General features: G+C 34.2%; 2 protein-coding genes across 3 annotated transcripts in view; one reads left to right on the forward strand and one right to left on the reverse strand.

Moving 5' to 3' along the window:
• Positions 1 to 19937, forward strand: part of LOC132700724 (protein timeless homolog) — a 277802-nt gene that overhangs the window by 85862 nt on the left and 172003 nt on the right. The window lies entirely within an intron of this gene.
• LOC132700783 (protein artichoke-like) lies at positions 9302 to 12408 on the reverse strand. The gene is made up of 2 exons (XM_060668311.1): positions 12379 to 12408; positions 9302 to 12110 (listed from the first exon to the last, which is right to left on the reverse strand). Exons 1-2 carry the CDS (start codon positions 12406 to 12408, stop codon positions 9585 to 9587), a joined length of 2556 nt encoding a protein of 851 aa, XP_060524294.1. The 3' UTR covers positions 9302 to 9584.

Here is a 19937-nt window from a genome sequence, read left to right on the forward strand (position 1 = left end):
ATGGTTCCAATAGTCGAAGTTTCTTATATTTGTGGGCACCAATTATCACAAATTATAGACAAAAACACACCCTAGTGAACTGTGATGATTATTATGTCAGAAGCGAAAGAATAGCCCTAAAGTAAGCAGCATAATATGCAACACATTAAGGTATTTAGATATGATATGTTTATTACATATCTGTCAACAACAGTACCACCCATATCTTGCATATATCCTCTATACAGATGCACACCTACAATTGCTTATTTACTTAAGATTCGACTCTCGATTCAAAGGAAGCGAAGAAATGTACATTACCTTAAATACAATTTACAAAATTATAGCGACAGTAAATCAGGACATCGAAATGGAAAAAGCAAGTTAGAAAATTAATATATTAATGACAGTGGTTTAGTTGTACAACCCGGAGATTGGCGGACTGCTCAGAGAACCACCCTGAATTAAGGAAATGATAACTTAAGAGCAGGGGTTCAAAGAAAATTACAAAAATGGACAAAACGCGCAATAACCGATGATGTACCTATTCCTTCACATACGACGAGAAGTTTTCGTACAAAACAATAACTTTAAGCTAAACTAACCTATTAGTTGATGTATTAAATCATGTATTCGTTACAACCTTTAAAGAAAAAGTAAACATTTGGGAAATATAATTTTACTTCTCCTTGCTGTCTTGTTAATTCGTGATGACCAATTGAATCACTGGGAAGATCAAACATCGACGACAAAGATATGAAAGTGATAGCCAATCCCCATCGACAACAACAGACAACCAACTAACCAATTGGCAGATAAATTCCCGATTAAAAAAGGAGTACGATAGGGCTGCAATATATCACCTATATTATTCATCGCACGCTCAGAATGTATATTTCAAGGAGTCTTAGAAGAAATAAATGTGGGCATAGTCCTAATTGGAGCAATAATATACAAGCTGAGATATGCTGACGACCCTCCATATGTAGCAGATATTTCTGTGGGTCACAAATAACTCATACATCAAGCAGCCTCTGCCACTCGGAGATATAGAATGAAATTAAGTAGTAAAAAAAAAAGAAAACAATTCATAATGGTCATAAGAAGAATAGACACAATGATAAACTCTCAATGCTATCAAAGAAAGGAAACTGTGATACGGAGTGCAATTAATCCTGTAATGGAAAATAGACCACAAATGAGGTCGAAACAATTGACCGACTAACGTTAAATCCGAGCTATTGTCCTGATTCGAGTCTAAAGGTCATCGTCGATTAGAATTGTTTCCTAAAGTTTGTTCACCAGTTACAATAGGGGGAGCTTCTACAGTGATCCTTCGATCTCAGATATTGGACATAGAGACTGACGAATCCCCTGCGCAGAATGTATTTACAAGATAGGATGGGTAAAGGGCATCTCCATCGTCCATAGCGAATTCCGCAATTTTGCAATAACTCTACTTTGATATATATAGTTCTGCGGTAAATACTTCAACGTTTCTTTTAAAACAATCGCACTATGGTCTCAAAACAAATACTGTTAACCCGAGTCGAAATCGTCAGTGACGGCAACAACGTGGTCTTTTAGAATAAAGTACCGTTTTGAGTGAAATGCAGATGTAATTACACTGTCGATGCTGTCTCGGGCACTTTGCGAGATTTGAATGGGGAATTCGGAAATATCCGCACAGTAAATAAATTTCCGGAGAGTCGATCCGCTGCCGGTTGTTTGCAGGAATTCGCGACTTTAACTGCTCAGATGTCTGCGCCTCGAAAGGAGTAAACTTTGAAATGGGCCAGAACAACGCGAATTTGCATAAGGGAATTAAATGAGAATAAAGATGCAAGCCGAGACGCTCAGAAATGCAGACAAATGTATTGTTGTTAAATATACGGTCGGTGGACTCACTTGGGAATTTTTGTTTACTTGGTCGAGTTTTCGTTTCACGCAGAATTGGGAAGTTGGCTATGCCCCAGGACCAACTGGTTCTTGCAGAGTCCAAAACCATCGAAGTATCACAAAATTAAAAAATAAGCCCTTGAATAACAGATAAGAGGAATATTACTTCTACATTTATTAAATATATAATAAATACGAAATAAGAATCTGTTTTACTTTAATACTAACTGCCGATTTTTGAGTGTGATAAATTTCCTTCCGTCTACACAATTGGAAGTTATATGTGAACTTGAAGGTAGTATTATGATATTTTCCGTGTTTATAAGTCCTTAAATAAACTTATCGATTCGGGGTTTTGTGTGAACTACATTATTTTTAATGCTACTTTCAAAACTAATTATCTTTCTAACTAACTCAACCTCTTATATGTTGCAAGAGATCATATAAGATTGTCAAAGATGATTGGAGTATTAATACTAATTTCAAAAATCTTTAAAATAAAATATTACGCATCAAGGCACCAGAGAGGCTAGTGCTTAATAAAGGAGTGACTTAAAAAAAATGACCGAACGTGTTGTATACTATCCTTTTTCTACGACTTTTAGTTTTTGGGTACATTTTTGAAAAACAACACGAGTACGTTGACTGAGATGAATGCGAGAATTGACATATGTCCAAATTTAAACCGTGGGAAAATCTCTGAAAAAATTTGCTAAGAACACAATTTGTATTACATTTCACTGAGATTGTTTTCCGGGTCTTCATTGCATTTGATATTTGCCCTTGGCGTTATTTGCTATGTTAGAATTTTCTTTGCATGCCTTCTGGATTCTGAAATTATTCTTATTGTTTCTAGTTCGCGGTGCTCTGTAAGAGGTCTGCTCCAAGCAGTCTGTTGAATAACTTTGCTTATATAAATAAATATGTTAAGTTTTATAAATTCTTACCTCTGTATCTTATTTTTCTATATTAACTTTAATTTCAAAATCTTTCCAAAAATACCATAGAGATCAACGCCGCGATTGAATCCTAGAGTTATTGAAGATTCTCATTCATTTTCAATTTTTTCAAGGTCGCTTCTGGTTTTCTCGTAAATCGCAATTAAATTTGAAATGGAATACGCTATATCCAATTTTGCTTTCAGATTCCGCAAAAAAGTTTAATGATTAATCGGTTTTTTAGATTGGTCTATGCCCTAAGTTAACTAGTTATTTTAAAAACTATCATATTAGAGAAATATTTTCAAAATTGATATTGAAAAGTAATTTTGTGCTTATCAAAATTTAACAATGAAAGCTGCAAAACTTTGTTTTTTCAAGTAAGTACTGTGTATTATTGAATCGATGGGGTATGCCTTTCCTTATATCAAAAGATATATTGATTCTTCCAAAGAAAAGGTAACAAGGCCTCCAAATCCATAAAAATTAAAAGATATTAGCGCTGATATAACAGACTGTTGAAAATCCCAATTGTGTGACTAACATTTTTGTAACCAATATATCCAATAGAAACTAATAAAAACTAACGACTGATTACCGGGTATGTACAGGGTGTCCGAAAATAACGTTCGACTAATTTACGAGGTGATTGATTGATTGAGTGATTGATTGTACGTGGAAAAAGAAGAAAATTTTTGGATCAAATGAAATGGATAGTTTAAAAGATCCTGTTTTAAAAAATGGGTTTCTAATAAATATCTTAAATGTTTTCCTGCTTGTTGTGGATAGGCTCATTTAGGATTAATTAACTTAAAATTATGAAATGCGGTTGTATCCCGGGAGGCATCCTATCGAATATTTTTGACCAAAAAAATCTTTGATGATTTTTTTACGCATTAAACAAGAAGCAACTTTTCGCATCTCGATTTTTTTTCGTTACTTGCCTCTTTTTGAAAAAAAAAAACAATTTATTGCATGTTCCTAATTCGCAACAAATTCTAATCGGTTTTTTATTAATGTCTTCAATAACCGTTATCCAGATTCCTTGGAATATGGCAGTTATAGTCCCTAATTAGATTAAATAAAATTGAGCAAGATTTTTTAAAAGTTTCACACCCGGTATCTTAAAAGCTATGTATTTCCGGACCCATATTCGTATGAAAAAAGTTTCTCATTTTGTCATGTACAATCGATACTTAAATCATTGCCCTGTATAACGAAGTATTCAACAACTTCATACAACGCATGTAAGTTAGCCTAGCAACAATTTTAACCTTCATTGGGTCTATGTAAGTATACAAACCTAAAGAAGTCAACTAATGGAAATCTGCTTCAAAAACTTCCAATAACAAATTTTCTTTAGACGATCATTATAAATCCAACTTCTGCACCAAAATCTAATTCCTCATAGAAATTTAGAAAATGAATATGGATAATGGAAACAAAATTTTCAAAGAAAATGAAACTTACGTTTTTTAGAATTTTTAGAATTAGGCCAACTCAACTCAAACTCTCTATCCCAATACTGCTTTATTGACAACACTTTATTGGCATCAATGTATCGAGAACATATGAATATAACTTTCCAAACCAAACAAACTAAATTACAGCTTAGCAATAAAACTCAATTCCACGCAATTTTCGAAATGGGAATAGACTTTTTGCGTCTCACATATGAAGACATTACGCTAGGAAAATAAGAGGACAAAAAAACTGTAAACTAGTAATAAATACTACTACTACATAATCTGCAAGTCATAATGTGAAAGATATTCAGGGATAACAGCAATAAAACATGCTATAATAGCACGAGAACAGACCCTCGAAAAATTCATCCTTAAAAACACGAAATAATAAATTTACGACTGCTTATGTTGCATGCTTGCATATATGAAATTTTTATGTTCTGCCGTTTGTTCCGTCTCTTTTTTCATCTCCCCTATACAAATTGGATGCTGCGTTAAATTTCGATTTAAGCCATCAACCCCCAGAGATTCTCTTGTAAAAAAAAAGAAAGACGAACTATTCACCGGATTATATATATAGATTTTGGCGAAACGTCTGCAGGATTCCAGTCGGACTTCAACAAGCGAACGGATGATATGCCGGAATATAGTGTCATCATATATATATATATATATATATATATATATATATATATATATATATATATATATATATATATATATATATATATATATATATATATATATATATATATATATATATATATATATATATATATATATATATATATATATATATATATATATATATATATATATATATATATATATATATATATATATATATATATATATATATATATATATATATATATATATATATATATATATATATATATATATATATATATATATATATATATATATATATATAATATTTTTAAGATCTCACTTGGCATAAGTGTAGTTTTATTTAGGCCAGAGAAGCAGACAGTCCAGAAAATTTACAAGTCCAATTGATGTTGCTAGAAACTCAATAAGGAACAATCGCTTCGAGATTCTTCGTGAATCTCAAAATCTTAGAATAAGATCTTGACTATATGTTTCAGAACGTAATTCAGAATTATGAAATTAACATAATGTAGCCTAAGATATCAAAGAAATACTAACAAATAATCTGTTCTCATGACCTACCTTTGATAAAAAATTTTGAAGTCCATTTTTCTCGAGAACGGTTTATCCTAGTATCAATCAAGTGTATCTTTTTTTCGTAACACAACTTGTCCCTTTTTATGAGAAAGACTCTAACAGTCAATTCACAAAAACGTTGCGGAACGTTTCTCGACATATATTTATTACGAAAATTGGGGCTTATTTTGAACGTAGAATATGCTCTTACATTTCAGACCACTAATTTTAGGACATCTTGTATACCATTTATGCTTGAAACAGAATTGTAAGTTTCCAATCCAATGGGTAAGGGCGACTATGTACGGTATTACAAAAACGGTCGCTCAGAATAAGGAAAATCCTGTAAATTAATTTCTAATTTCTTAGATCACCGTCACCAGCGTTTTTAGGGTGAGAGAATTCTTTTTTTTTTAATGCTCTTTACTCTCTCTCTAAGAGGGGGGAAACCTGTTCAAACATTTTCAGATAGAACGCGAAAATCTGGGGCATTTTAATAAACTCGGAGTCGTTAAAAAGGACATTCGTGCTATCAGTCATGCGAGTGCGCTTGCTTACCTTGCTACCAGGTTTTATTTTCTGACTCAGAAAATATTTAATGAAACGATACGGCCTTTGTTGCATCAATAGATAACCAAATTGAAACCTAAAATAAAACAATAATATGATTTAAAGCTTAATAGAAATAATTGAATTTTGTGAAGCATTTCCACTTAGCAGACTGTAGTTATTGTTCAATTTATTATTTAGGATTCCAGTTCTTTGATGAAACTAATTAAACAGAGCTGATACATCTACTTGGTATAGCCAATATCATATCCAACTAATTATAGGCTGCTATTGAGAATTAGAAATTGATCATATCCACTTCAATTCTTTACAGCATTATAGAAATTATAACTTCTAATTGTTATACTAACAGCCAAGAAACGCATCAAAGTATTATTAGCCCAGCTACAAGATGAAATTAATTGTTATTTCCACAAACACAATTGTCATCACTGGCAGAAAACGATTAGAACAGATTAATATACAGAAATTTCAGATACAGATTTGTGAAACCTTTTATTTACTCAAATCTACGCCGGACCGTTAAAATATCGTAGGCGGAGAGCATTTTCACTGAAATTAGTACGTGGAAATGGACTCAAAAGAACCACAAGAAACCTAAAGAGAAACGTTGTTTAAAAATCATCCGTCCACCCATTTCCATATATAAGCATTGAACATAGGGAAGTAAGTTTTACTAATCAAACAACTTAGAATGCTAAATGTAATAAAATATGGTCCTAATGCTTTTATGTGAAAAACAAAAATATTTGGTTTTTATTCTATTAGAAATTCGAGTAAATTTTGGCTTCGATGGAAAAAGTGCGAACATGCGTTTCTCCTAAATCCTGAAAAGTAAATATAAACATAGTCCAACTTCAAAATTAGCATAGAATAAATTTCTCCACTTAAACTATAATTTTTGAAAAATAAATACGTGTCAGAGACATTGTTTTAAACTAATCCCTCTTAAAATGGCTTCGTGCGTAATATAAATTACGAACGTTGCGCGTCACTTTCAATATCTAACTTTTTATTTATGTTATAAAATTGGCAAAAAAGGTTCCGCTTTAGAGTGAATAAATTTCGGCGGCGTATGTGTGATGATCGGCTTGAAATATTTTTGGTAATTTTTCCATTTTTTAATTTAGCTTATTTTTTTTTTAAATTTCAATCATAAACCCTAAAAGCAAGAATAAAAAAATGGTTTTGTTTAAACATTGTTTTTGCTACAATGGTGGTAATATATGCATATACTTGAATGGCTATCATATTTTTTAAGGATTTGGTTGGACGCTATAAAAAACATCTAATAATATTTTCTTTCAGAGACACAGTAACAATAGTATTTTAATTAATTTCAATAGTGTATTGGTTCCCTAAATTCTTTTTTGGCCGCCCTATATTAAATTTATCAAATAGAAATTCGATCAATGCTTTAGGCCTTCTGAATGTTTATTTAACTTCTAGAAAAATTTTGAAACTGTCAGGGACAATTTTATTCGTAATTTACCACGGTGACCACAGGCATATAGAAAATTAAATTAAAGTTAAGTGAAGTTCTTGTTCTGTACAATTGTCCGAATTTTCAAAAAATATCATGTCAGTATTGATTTCTCGCAGGCGTTAACCGCGTGTATTGGAGCAGAAAGGAAGACTATTCTTTTTTGGGACGTTTCGCCTCTTTATTGTAGTTTTTTTTTCAACCCTACCTAACAAAACAACTACTACCTAACAAGGCTGGAAGTACTCGAAACTTCAGAATTATTTGTGAGTGTCGAATCAGTCACTTATGCATCATTAATATTTAATCTATTTTTGTTGTAATTGTAAGTTAAGGGCACTGGCCAAATCTTAACTGGCTTACTCTTAGTTTAGAAGTGTATAATTCTTCTTCGTTTTTATTTATATCTCGCTGGTACATAGTTTTAAATAGTTGGTTCCTTGTTTCATCACGAAAAAGTGTGACAAATAATTATGAAGTAAATTTCGAATGTTTCTCCCCATTAATTAATTTAAAAATTACATGCAACTAAATGATGTTATATCAAGTAGGATTGAAAAAGCTTCATTATAGTGGCGAAACAAGAGAGCAAATAATCAAAATAAATCAGCAAAATAATATACAGGTAACAAATTGGTAATGACGATGTAGTAGAATCCTGGAGTCTTGAGCTAGACCCTGTATTTTTTATTTCTAAATTGCATATGCTATGAAACATTTAATTTTTTACATTCATGGGCGTATATTATTATATTTAATCCAGATAAATACTCCGAAATTCTTCACATATTTATTAAAATTATATACGCTCTAGTATTATTATTTAAAGTATTATAACAAAGCGTACGCAACATAATCCGCTTCGCGTATACAAAAAAAAAAGAAAAAAGTACGCAACCTCTCTATTCCCATTCGGAAGTTCTGACATCGCAAAACTCCGACGTAAGTAATTTCTGCTCCGTTGGCTTATCTGAATCGCGTAAGATATCGATCATGCAAGTTGCTTATCCATGCGTATCAACATCAGAAAAACCGACTTGAAATTTGATTATTTATGCCAGATTTTGTACGGTTATCGAATCAAGATGGTTTTAGGAAAGTAAAATGCGGAATGCTTTGAAGCAAGCTGCCAGGTTGTAGATCGTCTTTTTTTATTCATTTAATCGATGTTATTAGAACTGCAGTTGCAACAATTTTCAATTGGAATGTAGGTTAGTATTTATTTTAGCGGAAACTATTATTTAGAAATAATATAATAAGAATACTTAGTAATTCAATTATGCAAGGACATAGCGTTTCTTTTAAATAGTGGAATATTGGGAAAAATTTGACACTTTTGAAGCAAGCAAACTTATCAGCACAATTCTAGCAACGTTTTGAAAACTGAAAATGTTTAACGGAATTTAGTCTATTTAAATATGAAATCACATGGCGATATTATTTTCCCGCCCAGTAGACTGCAATCGTTCCGATACTAATCGCAAATGAAAGTTAGATGAAGCCAAGAAGAGAAAAAGTGGAAAACTTTAACGTCACCATATAGATTGTTTGATATGTGTTTTCTCATATATTTGTATTTTTTTCCCTTAGCAAGCGCGATCCAATTTGTTTTTGAGCTGAAGTTAATAATAATACGAAATGAAAGCCTACGATAACCAACTACATTTTGCAACTTCGGAATTTTCACGTCTTTTTTTTAATGTCTTGTTTTTTTGAAGAATTATTGCTTACATTGTGAGCATGTAATGATGTCTTTAGTCAAAGAGACGACACTTCCAAACCGATTTATTATTTCAATGAGACATATCATCATTTTTTGTTCAAATCCAACACAACAAATATCCTATTCATTTCACATATATTGTTAATTATAATACAAATATAAATCGACTCCCTCTCTACCGCTTTTGCTTCATTTTTCTTACATTATATTACAGTGTTTGAAATACAAAAATCTCCGCGTCCGTTACAGTCAGTTATAAAATAGAATTATTCAATTTTATCACAAGCAATTGGAGTCTCATACAGAGCGAGTCTGTCGTCGTCTCTATTCCTATACCGTCACCATAATTCCGGCAAACTTGTCACTTCGATATCTTCGCGGCAGATGTCTCTGTTGCCGCGGGCTCTCTTATTCTTGGTCTTTAGCCGTGCCGCCAACATTGCCAAGGTAGCGATGCCGCAAAGCATCCCCACCGCTAAAATGATCATGCCCGGATGTAGAACTGTGGTCTGCTGTTCGGTAATAGAGTACATGGATATCTGATAAGTCGAGCTGTTCCATTGCATCTTATTATCATCGCTATCGCTGGAATTTAATACCCTCTCGTTAAAATCTCCGCCACTGCCGTTGGATAAATTATTATTCCTCGGGGCTAAGTTTCCGTGGTAAATTGTGCTGTTGTTGGATTCTGAAATTGCGATTTTACCTGTTTGACTAATACTGTATGGGATCGAAGTGGAGCTCAATATTTTGTTTTTCGACGTTTTTAACGTCCGCCTATATTCTGGAACGCCGACGCCGTTGACGGGATTCTTTATAACGTCGTTTATTATCGCATCGAGTGTTCCTTCAGCGGAATATTGTCCCAAGAGACTCGCATTCTTCTCCACACTAGTTTTTTTTTCCGGATTAATGGTATTTTTACCCTCATTTTTCGCGTGATTTACGAGCACTTCGACGTATTGTAAATCAATCAAACGAACGCCCCTGAGATGTAGCGGATTGGCACAAACAACGTCTCTGTATTCGTTATAAGCATGACGTCTTAGCCATCTGGCTAACCAGCGCAAGTCGGTACAGTTCAGCCTATTATCTTTTATGTGGATTAATCTTAACTGGGGAAGGAAGTCTAGCAAATCGGACCGGATATTGGCCAAATTCGTCGCAGAAACGTCGAGCTCCTGCAGTTCTCTGGATGCTGCCAACGCCGCGGTATCTGCCAGCAATTGCTTCGCTAATCCGGGGCTTTTGGATAAGTCCAAATTAATTAGGTGCTCGGTCGATGGGAGTGGGAACGAAACGTCTTTGGCAGAGGATATGATGTCTATGGAGGAGAGCTTTAAGACCTGAAGCGCGGGAGGCCCCGAGAGGCTTCCGGGATACAGGCTTCGTATGGGATTCCTCGATAAATCCAAAGTAACGAGGGACGTTAGATGTTTAAATGCACCAGCTTCTATGTATCGGATGTTATTGTCACCCAACAGGAGGACTTCGAGCTGTTTTAGTCCTTCGAGATCGTCGCTTGAGATTTTATCGACGCTGTTGCAGTCTAAATATAGCGCGACGAGTCCCTCCGGTAAACTCTTGGGGATTTCTATGATATTATTGTCTGAGATGTATAATAGCGACAAAAACTCCAGTCTGCCCAACGCGTCGTCTTCGATCGACCGAAGTGTGTTTGAACTTAAATCCAACAGCTGCAGTAGGGGATACGGGTCCATGTCGCCGCAGCTGATGACCTCGATAGAATTTCCGGCTATCCTCAGCGTTTTTATGGAATGCGTTAGGGCGGACGGCACTTGGCGAAGTCCAGTTTCGGACACGTCAACTGTCTGGAGTTTTCTGCTCGTACCGACAAGGACACCGTGGGATTTGCCAAGCCTGGGATTACCCTTTAGTAATAATCTTGCCAGACTGGGCAACTGGAGGCTGCCCGGTATTACTTGGGCCAATTTATTCCAGGAGACATCCAGTTGTTCGAGTAGTGCCAAAGTGCCAAAACTTTCTTCTTTCAGAACCTCGATGCTATTGTGGCTGATATTCAGGAATTGCAATGATCTCGTAGGGGCCAAGACGCCAGTTTCTAATTGAGTTAACTTGTTGCGCGACAAGTCTAGATATTTCAGGTTTTGAAGTTCGCCGAACGCATTTAATTCAATTTGGCAGATAAAGTTGGCACTTAGATTTAACAATTCCAGCGTCCGCGCGACTTTAATCTGGCTAACTGTGGAAATTTGGTTGAGCGAAAAGTCCAATGACAGTATCGACTTGTTTGCCGGTAAATTTGGGATTTGCGTGAGATTGCTCTGCAGCATTTTAATTTGGGTTACCGTCGGAGGCAATCTCTCGAAACACTCACTCACGTTAAACGGAACACTATTTAGCAAACTTAGAGTTTCCAGTCGGGGCAGTTCGCCCAACGTTTGCACGAACTCGCAAAATTCATCGTCGATGTTAATCAACTCTAAAACCGTCGTCGTATTAGATAATGTCCAATTGTAAGTGTAGCCGTCGCAGCGGACAACAGTGTAATAACATTCCTGGTCCGCGTTGTCGCACGGAAGTTTTCTACAACCACACATGTCCGGGCAAGTCCGGGCCAAATTCACAGCGAGGACTATCGCCAAACAGAAAACTTGCCACATTTTTTTCCGATTACATGCCTCCCGGAAAATGTCGACGTTCACATTCTCGTATGATCTCGCGCGGACCGTCGACGCTACCAGAAATCCGTGCGTCTCAACTCCGCGGCGTCGGGACGTCAACTGATGTTCGATGCGAGGCGTCACGAGTGCCAGAATGATGTGCGCGGCGTATTGCGCAACGTCAGATATATGCCTATTTTCTGTATTTTCTTTGAAACGCTTTGGTTTGCTTTTTGCGAAATTTATTTGGCGGTATTTGCGGGAGAATGTTTGGTTTGGGTTTCAGGAGGGAGATGTATGTGCGTGGAGAGTTGAATGGGCGATATTTGGTTATCGGAACTGGTCGGAATTTCGGTTTTACGTGCGGTTTTGTTAAGTAACGAGATATGAAATAAGGCGATCGGAATATGATATCCACAGAGGCGCTACTTTATAGTTTTAGTGCGAGGATTCATCAACGAGTAGGCGCTGAGGGGCGTTGACTTACCGTGATCGGATCGAGTTGGGTAATCTCCATTCTATAGTAGGTACGATTTGCGATGGCATGGTCATAAAACGAATGGAGAAGGTGCCTCGGTATTTTACCTTCATCCACGCGTATACTAAGAATGGCAAAACCCGCCCATTTACCTGCTAGTGTCCTACCTTTGTCCATTATGCCCCGGTGTCGTATACTAGACAGAAATAGCACCAATTACCGGATAATTGCAGTTCTTTTCAATACAAAACAGACAAGACAAGAACAAAGTTGTCATTTGGCTGCGCACTAAGCGGATTAATTACCCAGAAAATGGTTTAAAATGCAAGTTCTTATAAATTGTCAAAAATTACAAAACAAACTTGCCGTATGCTGTAAACGTAACAATTGCTGAAATGGGTCATCAGCTTTTAAGATTATTTCCTTACCATTGTATATTTAACGCCATAGAATCGGTGTCGGCTCAGTTACTAAAAATATTTTAAGCGGGACAAGGTACGATGATACTGCAGTAGTATCTGTTCGGAAGGCTACCAAAACTAACACATACGTAAAATATAACAAAAGAATACTTAGAAAAAGAGGAAACACTTGAAATAACGGTACCACCACTTGTTATAAATGTAGGTAGTAGTAGTAGTAGTAGTAGTAGTAGTTTCAATTTTGGCTCTGATAATGAAGATGCTTCTTTATAAATTCGAACTATGGTTTACTTGTACATTTACTCTACGACTTTGTTGGTATCTTTTTAATTTTTATTGCATGGAGAGAGTTTTTCGACAATAGTTTCTTTAACAAATTTTAATAATTTTTTCATGTATATTCACCTACTTAAATATTCACATCCCTAATAAATGCCAGGTACAACTGATTCTGTCTCTTTTACTCCTAAGTAATATGATCGTGATCGTTAGTAACAGCTGTCTCGCATTGATCAGATAGACATTTAAGGGAGAACAACATCCGTTGAAGTATAAGTGGAAGTACAACGCCATGCACCGTGGAGTTTAGTCGGTCGACCCAGTTTTAAAACATTTGCCCGCCAGTTTCACACTTTATTATCTAGTAAAGATAAATGTTTATATTTGAAAGTGTCTGAGTGAGACAGAGGTGTTTTAAATTTTCTCAGAAGCGTATGGCTTAATAGTAGTGTCGATAAAATAATAATTAAAATTAACCAAAACTTGTAACAAATTATTTTTATCCTCTGGGGACAATGCGTTCTAGCGTTCCACTGGGTGTTTTTGCTAAATGCCTCCATCCATTCATTAACGTCTTGTAATGGGTGTTTTTTTTTTCGATGTATAGAGCTTTAAGTTGGCATTACTGTTCAAGATGGCTACCGATTTAATTTAACAGTTGGCAAGTGATTTATTCTCAGTTTGGTTTGGCAATTCATCATGAATTCATCAAGTAAGACGTAGATTCGTCGAATGGGCCCAAAACGAGATTGTCGTTGTTTCCGATTTTCATAAGCGAATTTTGTTTAGCAATGAAGCGCACTCCTGGTTGAATGGCTACATCAACAAACAAAACTGCCGTATTTGGAGCGAAGCTAATCCTCAAGTGTATGTCGAAACACCGTTACATCCAGAAAAACTGACTGTTTGGTGCGCTTTATGGGCTGGTCGAATCATTGGTCCGTACTTCTTTAAAAACGATGATGGTCAGAACGTTACAGTCAATGGTGATGGGTATAGAGCTATGATTACTAACTCTTTCATTCCTGAATTGAATAACCATGGTGTCCAGGAGATGTGGTTTCAACAAGACGGCGCAACATGTCATACAGCTCGTGCCACAATCGTTTTATTGAGAGACACGTTTGGTGACCGCCTAATTCCACGTTTTGGATCTGTGAATTGGCCTCCAAGATCTTGTGATTTAACACTGCTAGACTACTTTCTGTGGGGCTATGTAAAGCCATTGGTCTATGCGGATAAGCCACAAACGCTTGACCATTTGGAAGACAACATTCGCCGTGTTATTGCCGAAATACGGCCACAAATGTTGGAAAAAGTCATCGAAAATTGGACGTCCAGATTGGGCTACATCCGCGCCAGCCGCGGCGGTTATATGCCAGAAGTCATATTTAAAATGTAATGCCAGAAGATTGTCTTTCGGATAAATAAAATTCATGTCAATCCAATAATCCTTCGTTTTTTTATTGCAACTTAAAGTTCTATACATCGAAAAAAAACACCCCTTATATATTTAAAATTGCTTCTCACTGCAATCATATTCACTTTTTGTCCCACAACATCACCTTCACAAACTCATCAGGTAATGCAACAGTGGTAATTGCTTACAAATACATCGTAGTTTGAGTTAGTTAGTAGTTACGCAACAATAAGAAAACATTCTTAAATTTGCGGAAAAATGCATGAAACCACTTACTATCTAATTCGTAAATATATTATTTCTATGAAATAAATTGTTTAACAACAAATAAGATCTGACATAAATGTAAAAAATGTGTCATATCCAGAGTATCCCGAAGTTTCCAAAGTATCATGTTAAAATGTGTCCCGGGTAGGTTACCCGTCAAACAAAACAGTTTTATTTTAACAGAACAAAAATTAAGCACACAACATTATGCAGCAATTAATAGTCTTCGGAACGGTCATCTCCTCTTGACCATGTAACTAGCGGGTCAATGGTCCGATCGTCATGTTTATCATTGGTTCTGAAAATGTTTTTTTTAGGGGAACAACGCTAATAGACTAACAGAAGTCTGTAAAAGTGTAACTAAAATGCAATTTATACCATCAATAAGGCTTTACTTATCTAGAGATAGTAAAAGAAAAAAAAATCACGGTTATAGGATAAAAATTGCTTATATAGGAAGTTCCATGTTTAGTTCAATTTATTTTTATTTCTGGTATTTATAATGTGATTTAGATATTAGATATCTCGATTCCTTGACGTTTTCGGAAAACATGCCATTAAACAAACTACCCAAGTATTTTTCTATCTTGTATTTTGTATTTGTATTTTATATCGTTTTTTCTGACTGTATAAGGTAGGAGTCATAAAGAAAAACGACAGTTAAGATTATTCAATACCAGTGATTCAAACAATTATTTTCTATTTATAAGTTGCATCGTTTTCTTTGATGAAATGTTTGGTTTAGTTTATTGGTTACTCTATTGAGGTTTGTATAAATCGTCAACTCTCTAGATTTATTTATTTATTATATTCTTACTTTAGTAACAAGTCACCAGGTTTGCATATTTCAGAATACCGAATACGTTTTGTCACCACTGCCGCTGAAAGTCTGGGGAGTGGGCAAGACTCGGAAAATGGGCCGCTGGGAATGTTTTTATAAAAGGACAACCATGTACTACTTAATTGATGAACGAAATAAAATTTTACAACTGCGAAATATATGGCGCGAGGTTTGTTTTCCAAACATAAAAATCAACATAATCTGCAATTGCATCGATACTCGTGCTGGTTTGTGATTAACATTTTGAAAATAAAGCGATACAAGTTCTGTGAGAAATATCGCCATTATATGTTCAAATGTGAATAATTTCATACGGATATAACAGCCTACAGTCTTTTCCCTCTACATATCGCAAGCAGAGTGTTTTTGGAAATCGATTGAAATGTTTTGAACAGTCCAATGTAATTGGGTACTGATTAGCGACGTTATATGTTCAGGACAAAGTGCCTTTGTAATTTTGGTTTAGTTGGTTGGTTATCATGTTTGAAATCCGGTAGAGGATCCTCTATTGAATCTTTTAGGAAATTTTCAGTATAGACCGTTGCTCTATTTTCTCTGTTTAATTTTAACATTTAATCAATTTTTTTTTATAAATGAAAGCTCGAACGTAAAGAGTCAGTCATAATTTGTATGTTCTTTTATTTTTGAAAATATTGTCTTTGGTAATTAATTTCGTCAAGCGAGTGTTATATTTGATGAAAATTTTATTAGAAGTGCATTACGCATTTCTAAAACATTTTTAATGCGCCTTAAAAAAATTGAAAGGACCGCCAAATTATTCGTATACATCTTTGTCCGAACGGCAGCGTATTGTTTTGCTCTCGTTCTTTCTACATATTTGACTTATTTTATTATTTATATATTTCGCTTCGTTTTTCTGGTTATAATGCCGAATTTTATTTGTAGAACAGAAAATAAAAGAAAATAATGAGATCCAATAATAGATATAAAAAATATTGTACATAAAATACGATTACTGTATCAAAACTATTATTTGAATTTTCACAGTAAACATATCTCGAGAATCTGGACCGCTCGCTTTCTTCCACGAGAGAAATATCCCCGAAAGCGAATATTATTTATCTCAGAACATTAAAAATAAAACTGCGACTATTTGGGTAGGCGAAGTATATATTACTTTCATTCCATTTCGTAGCGTTTGGATGAGTTATATTGCGCATAAATCTCTTCCTTTTTAATTTTAAATGTTAAGCTTCTTAAAGCCGCGCGCCGCTAGGGAAAATTGGATCGGAACGTAAGGTACAACGCGGTGTTTGTTTTGATTTAATGGACTCTTCCTGTCTTGATTCTTCTTAAAGCTTTTCCTAATCGCCGAGCGAACGGGGCGATAGTTTATGACTCTTGCTGTTTATTTAGCCCTGTTGAAATTCTAATAAGTTTCTCACCTTTGTTATTATATTTAAATTTTCATTATACAGTTTGAAGTTAACAGCCGGTTCCCTGTAAGCAAACAATAATTGCACTGCCTTTTTAGGATTTTTTATATTTAGCGTTTCAAATGCAATGCGATTGTACTTTTCCTAAACGAGGTATAAGTCATTCCTAAAAACCGACAGCCTAGCATTTTAAGTGGATAGGTAACCACTGCTTTCCAACTTGGTGCGGATAGAACTAGTTCCACCGAATGATTTGTTTAATCCACGAGGAACGGGGAATAGAGGTACTGTTCATTCTTTAAAATGTTTCGAGACATATTTAGACATGTTTAAAACATTAGGCATTTTCAGAGGCACACTTCAAAGAACAATCTTTGGGCGGGACTCACTTCTATAGCATCACCAATAATGACTAAACATTTTTAATAAATTTGTTTTTAAGTTGAAGTTAAAATAGTTTCCGTTCTTTGCCGCTTTTTTAGTTATATTATGTTGATCGATAAATAAAGCTCATTAGTTGACTGTGTTACTAATTACTACTTAGGTAAGTAGGATCAAACATTTAGTAAAGATTTGATATACTCGTATGTAGGCACCAAACTGAACGGACTTAGCGCTTGCTGTCAAGTTCGCGAGAATTTCTAATATTATTCGTACTCAGAACAATTTAATGAAATCCAAAACTAACCCTATAAGAATGTACTATTGTAATCTAGTTATAAATTTTGCAGGGCAACAAATTCCTGAGGACAACAAAACCGGAATAATATTCTATTATTTATCTTTAAATAGCAAATTACATTTAAATTATAAAAAGGGGCAAAATATTTCTTAGGATATGGACAAAATAAAAATACAAATAATGAATTTCATCTTAATGTTAATTAAGAAAAGCACTTCGCAACGAATTGCAAATTTTCTTCAACGTAATTTGGGTACCGTTTTTGCCTTACAAAATATAAATACAATATTTATTGTCAATTGAAATACTCTCAGGACGCAGTTGCTTCTTAAATAGATTTGTAAACGTTGCAGTCCAGCTCGGTTCAATTTTCTTTGCTGTTGTTAGCCGTAAAATAAATTGAACGACTTGCAATATATAAGAAAAAAGTTTATTAATAATTAATTAAGGGAAATTTTTTTTCCCAAATGGTGGTAACCTGAAATACAATTTTGATATATATTATATGACCACTGCTATAAAAATGTTCATAGTTTCATTGAGTGGAATATCAGCTATCACGTAAAACAATGAATAAGTATTTTTTGTAAACATTTTTTTTTCTAATTAAATATGTCCATATTTTTCCTCTCCGATAGCCTGAAAGGACTGACTTTGGAGGAACTTGGAGCAATAATTCAAACACTATTTGTAAATGATCTAATTGATATTTTTATTTCGAAACACTTTGTAATGTAAGTTCAATAATTCAAAACAAATTTTGTTTTAAGATCATGCAATACAATTTTCAATTTAAAGATTGGTAAACCCGTCACCTGCCAATACAATATATGCTCCAGTTTCCTTCTGGAATATGGATATGTTTTAGGTCATTTCCTTCAGACACCTTTTAGTTTCCTACTAATTACATCCAAATCCTTCCCCATACTGGACCTATGTATTTTTAAAATTTTAGAATAGGTAAATTGCCGAACCAATTATTTCGTCATAAAAAATGTAAGGTGACATTATGTGAACAATATTTATTACGTTGTGATAAGTATAAACTATCTTTCTTAAGTCGGCCACCACATTGTGCATATCATTTTAAAGAAATTTGCTTTTATTTTTTCATAAATAATTTCGTGAATTGTTATTTTCCTTTGATGTTTTTTCATTGGATCTCTCTAAGCTTTTGCTTATTTCGTCATTAACTAATTAATAAGTTGTTTACTGTGGATAGGGTTTTAATCCACGCACCACATACCTTTTGAATATACCTATAAAACACGCAACCAATGGTGCAGTTGGTAAATTTATATTTAGGAGTATTTAATTTATAATTTGTAAAGAAATGCCAATAATAGCAAATTTCCAACGAAAAAGGAAAATTATAGTCGTGGAAATAGAAGTAAAGTTTTTTTTTAATAATGGGCTGAGGATCAAAAAACAATTGTTTGTACTGATGCAGCAACGTGGTAAACTTTGTCTTTAAATTATATATGTAAAGTTTCACAAATTAAATAAAAAAATGTGAGGGGCAGTTAATTTTGTTCCAGAAGCGTTCAAACCATATACAAAACCTAAATAAATATCGCAGTTCACATGAACTCAGAATCCACTTAGTTAATAATTATTTTGTTTTGTTTTTCATAGCAGGAAACGCATGTTTTTATTCATAAGATGATTTTCTAAAAACGGATGAATGTAATAAAACTAATTTTTTATTCCATCATAAGAACAAACGCTATTGTGAAAGTTTCTCTTAATGACTGTTCTCTTGCAGTTCATTCTAAAAAACGCATTCATGAATGATATCTTCGACGGCGGCTAGAGGGTTGCACATTTTAGAGGAGCTTTCTTACACTTCACATATTATAGTGTAACACCGTATTTTTCTCGATAACTTTGTTTTTTTTTATTTTATCGTGTAATATCAATTTTTGTTTTGTTTCTCTTAATTCTAAAAACGCGTTTATGATAGCTTTGAAAGCATCTAGGGGGTTTGGTTTGTTAGACGTAGTTTTCCCCACTACCTTTACTAAATTCTGTTGTTTAATAGAATTTCTTTCTTGTAATTTTTTGTTTTTGTAAATATGTTAGTGCGAATGTCAATGCCCTAATTCGTCGCTAATTTCACATACGTCTTAAATTTATTTCAAAAACGCTTTAATTTAGCATATCATGTCGTCCTAAGTCCAGTTAAACGTGGTCACTTAAGAAGTTTTATTTATCCTTAATAAGTTTTCATATTAAATTCATTTTATTGGCAATTTTTTTT

The sequence above is a fragment of the Cylas formicarius genome, unplaced genomic scaffold (genome assembly GCF_029955315.1).
Source record: "Cylas formicarius isolate icCylForm1 unplaced genomic scaffold, icCylForm1.1 PGA_scaffold_4__25_contigs__length_36172078, whole genome shotgun sequence".
Taxonomy (NCBI): Eukaryota; Metazoa; Arthropoda; class Insecta; order Coleoptera; family Brentidae; genus Cylas; species Cylas formicarius.

What these genes read in the sequence shown, in the direction of transcription:
- LOC132700783 (XM_060668311.1), bottom strand. Translation starts at nt 12,408, where the DNA reads ATGGAGATTACCCAACTCGATCCGATCACG. An exon ending in CCCAACTCGATCCGATCACG is followed by an intron (nt 12,111 to 12,378) that starts GTAAGTCAACGC and finishes AGCAAACCAAAG; the next exon opens with CGTTTCAAAGAAAATACAGA.